This window comes from Marmota monax, unplaced genomic scaffold (assembly GCF_021218885.2).
Source record: "Marmota monax isolate L192 unplaced genomic scaffold, Marmota_monax_Labrador192_F-V1.1 WCK01_AAM20220418_F8-fsc00075, whole genome shotgun sequence".
NCBI lineage: Eukaryota > Metazoa > Chordata > Mammalia > Rodentia > Sciuridae > Marmota > Marmota monax.
Genome location: NW_026694772.1, coordinates 5,218,823 through 5,222,999, shown reverse-complemented (window position 1 = coordinate 5,222,999; position 4,177 = coordinate 5,218,823). Strand labels below are relative to the sequence as shown.

Here is a 4,177-nt window from a genome sequence, read left to right as displayed (position 1 = left end):
AGAAGCTTTTGAATTTGATGCCATCCCACTTAGCTAGATGAAAATAAGGGGTGGGGGAGGAGGAGAGTGATTCCAGCAAAACAGAAATAGAACAGTGGAGTAGAGGAAGGGGATTGAGGAGGATGGAGGAGGGAATGGAAAAGGATGAACAGTAAAATGAATCTGACCAAATTTTCCTATATATGTATATGAATATACCACAGTAAACTTCACCTTTGTGTATTTACATAATGTACTAATTAACTATAAATAAATAAAAGAAAGATCATTAGAACAGAGAAAAAGGGAATGGGGGGGGAGGGAAAGTACTGGGTACTGAATTTGAGCAAATGATTTCCCATGTTTTTATACTTATGCCAAAATGAACTTTAGGCAGAAAAAAGAACAAAAATATTAAACAATAACAAATATAATAGATGTTAATTTAATGATATCAAATATTATTTAAATATCAATGGTCTAAATATACCAAATAAAAGAAAGAGTTTGGACAAATGGAGAAAAAAATAAGACCCAATTGTATATTGACAATAAAAACAATTACCTTAAAAACAAAAATACAGGGCTGGGAATGTGGCTTATTGATATAATACTCTTGCCTAGCATGAACAAGGTTCAAAATAATACATAAATAAATATACATATATAGATTAAAAGCAAATGGATGGAGAAATATATATTGTGTCAACCAAAAGAAAGCAAGAGTGTCTATATTAATTTCAGAAAAATGAAGACACTAGATCAAGAGAATTTATCATGTATAATAGGGAACATTACATAATGATAAGGGGTCAGTATTCCAAGGAGACATACCAGTTCTTAATGTGTATGCTCCTAACAACAGAGCATCAAAATAAACATGTCAAAAACTGAATTGCAAGGAGCAATAGATGAATCCACTATTGTAGCTGAAGGTCTTAACACCCTTTCATCCAACAGGCATAAAATCAGTAAGGACATAGTTGAACTCAACAGCACCATCAATCAACTAAATAGAATAGACATCTTCAGGTTTCTTCACCCAGGAATAGCAGATTACTCATTCTTATCATGTCAAATGGAACAGTTACTGAGATAGACCATATTCTGGAACTTAAAACATACTTAAACAATTTAAAAGACTATAACTAATATAATGTAGGCTCTTACACCACAATGAAATTAAAATGGAAATCAATAGCAGAAAAATACATGGAAAAATCATCACAAAATACATGCAATTAAACAACACTTCTGAATAACAGAATGGTCAAAGAAGGATTCTCAAGAGAAATTCAGAAATATTTTGAATAAAATGAACATGAAAATAAATCATGATATTTGTAAGATGCAATAAAAATAATATTTAAAAGGAAATTCATAGCACTGAATGAATATATTAGAAAATAAGAGCTAAAAACTGTTCCATCTTCCATCTCTCTAAACTTTAACTTTGAAAACCATAAAATAAGAGCAAGTTAAATCAAAAGCATACAGAGGAAAATAAATAATAAATATTAGAACCGAAATCAATGAAATGATAGAATAAATCAGTAGAGAGAATCAAGCAAGTTCATATCTGATTCTTTGAAAAGAGCAATACAATGTTAATCCAGAAAATTGTAAGAAAGAAGTGAGGGGATACTTCATTTTATGATTTAATGTTTGCATCACACTAAAATTTATATGTTGAAGCTTAATTCTAGTGTCAGGTATTTGGAGGTAGCAGCTTCCTCAAGTAAGTAGGTCATGAAGAAGGATCCCTCATGAATGAGATTTGTGACCTTTAAAAAAAGAAAAAAGAGGAATTATCTCTCTCTCTCTCTTACAATTGTGTGGATAAAGTAAGAGGGGGCTTTCAACAAGTCAAGATTCAGGCTGTCACCAGAAATCAATCATGTTGGAACTCTGATCTTGTATTTCCATCTACATAAAATTGAGAAATACATTTCTATTGTTTAAGGTACTCTTTCTATGATATTTTTCTTTTATCAATCCAAACCTCTTAACTCTTCTAATTCATTCTGAGGTGACAGTTATCCTAAGACCAAAAGCACAAAAAAATATTACAGAATGAGAAGACCACAGACTAATATATCTCATGGACTTAGTTGCAAAAAAATCTTCAATGAAATAAGAGCAAATGGAGGGAGGGCTGGGGTTGTGGCTCAGTGGTAAAGTGCTCGCCTAGCACATGTGAGGCCCTGGGTTTCATCTTCAGTACCACATAGAATAAATAAAATAAAGGCATTGTGTCTAGCTACAAATAAAAAATAAATATTAAAAAATATAAAAATAAAAAATAGGAGCAAATCAAATTCAATAATTTATAAAAATAATTATATATCATGACCAAGTGGGATTTACCTCAAGTGTGCAAGACTGGCTCAGCATTCAAAAGTAATTAATGTAGCTCATTCCATCAACAAGATAGAGAAAAATCACATATATTAATGATAATGACACTCAGAAAACTGTGAATAGTGGGAGAGCTTCCTCTACTTCATAAAGAACATCTACAGAAAACCTACAGTCAACATACTGCTTAATAGTGAGAAAGTTGAAATTTCTAGCCATGATCAGGAATATGATAAGGACATCCTCTCTCCCCACTGATCTTCATCATTGTATTGAAAGTTCTAACAATTACAGTAGGACAAGAAAGGAAAATAAAAGCTATACATATTAGGAAGAAAGAAATGAAACTATGTTTGCAGGTGACATGATTATCTATGTGGAAAATACAAAAGAATTACAAAATCTCTGGAATTAGTAATTAATTATAGACTAAAAGCCAAAATGGCTGCCCCAAGGAAGCCCGGACCGCATAGCTAGTGAGGGTTGGGGAACAAGCTTCAGGGGAAAAGGGGGAGGGTGGACTCTAGGAAGACCCATCGCAGGACCATCATCCCCCAAGCCACACAGGTTCCAATGACAGCCATCCCTTGCTATAACTTTTAAACTGTATTTGGAATAACACTGGCCAGGAAAAAAATATATAAAATTTTTCCTTATGGTGAATAAACAAGGCCAGACCCGACTTTCTAAGTACTATGAGCATGTGGAGATTAATAAGCCTACACTTCTGGAAACAGAAGTCATAAAGATCTGTCTCTCTCTATCCAATGAACAATATTCTTTCATTGAATATAAGGATTTTAAGCTGATATATAGGCAATACGCAGCTCTCTTCATTGTGGTTGGAGTTAATGACACTGAGAATGAGATGGCTATTTATGAATTCATCCACAATTTTGTGGAAGTTTTAGAAGAGTACTTCAGCTGAGTGAGTGAACTTGATATAATGTTTAATTTGGAAAAAGTACACATAATTTTGGATGCGATGGTGTTAAATGGCTGCATTGTGGAAACTAATAGGGCAAGAATTCTTGCCCCTCTACAAATTCTTGATAAGATGTCAGAAAGCTGAATAGAAGGCTCTGCCAGATAGCATCAATTCATAGGAAATGTGAAGACCATTTGAAAAGAATCTGGAAGACTACCTATTATGAAATGGGGTACCCTTCCAAACAATATAAATAGGTATTTTCCACAGTTCCTAAATGGAAAATAAAGTTTTTAAAAATATGTACAAAGAAAAATCCTCTCTTAACTGAAGAAAGTTCTATTTTCAGTAACTATAAGCATATTTTTTCCCACTTCTTCAAATTTTGTTGAATACCTAAGAAATCCTCTTTGGTCTCTGCTTCCTTTTGCAAATTAAATTCAGGAATAGTAGGATGGTGGTAAGAAGAATGTGTGACAGTTGTCTATTAGCCAATAAAATTTCTAAGTTGACTTAAAAAAATTGATTATAGCATGGTTGCAGGATATAAGGATAATATACATAATCAAATCACTTTCCTACATACTGACAAGGAACAAATGCAATGTGTAATAAAAAATACATTACCATTTACATTAGCATCCCCCCAAATAGAATACTTAATTTTATATATATATATATATATATATATATATATATATATATATCTCCACAAGGAAATCTATACAACTAGGATAAAAAATATGAAAGCAGTAGTTAAATGAGACATGCTTTATGTACATAAATAGAAAGACTCATTGTTGCAAAATCCACTCTTCTGAACTTGATCTGTTGAGTCAATGCAGTCAAATCAGAATCCTAGCAAGGTATTTTGTGGTTATCAGCAAACTGATTCTAAAGTTCATATGGAAT

The 4,177-nt window shown here is 32.3% G+C and overlaps 1 protein-coding gene across 1 annotated transcript; it reads left to right on the top strand.

The window, feature by feature from the left end:
* Positions 1-2,959: 2,959 nt before the first annotated feature.
* Positions 2,960-3,559, top strand: LOC124079645 (AP-4 complex subunit sigma-1-like; the record flags this gene model as incomplete). Its single annotated transcript, XM_046425325.2, has 1 exon — positions 2,960-3,559. A coding segment is annotated over one exon (306 nt), but the record flags the coding sequence as incomplete, so codon positions are not given.
* Between the last annotated feature and the right edge of the window lie 618 nt (positions 3,560-4,177).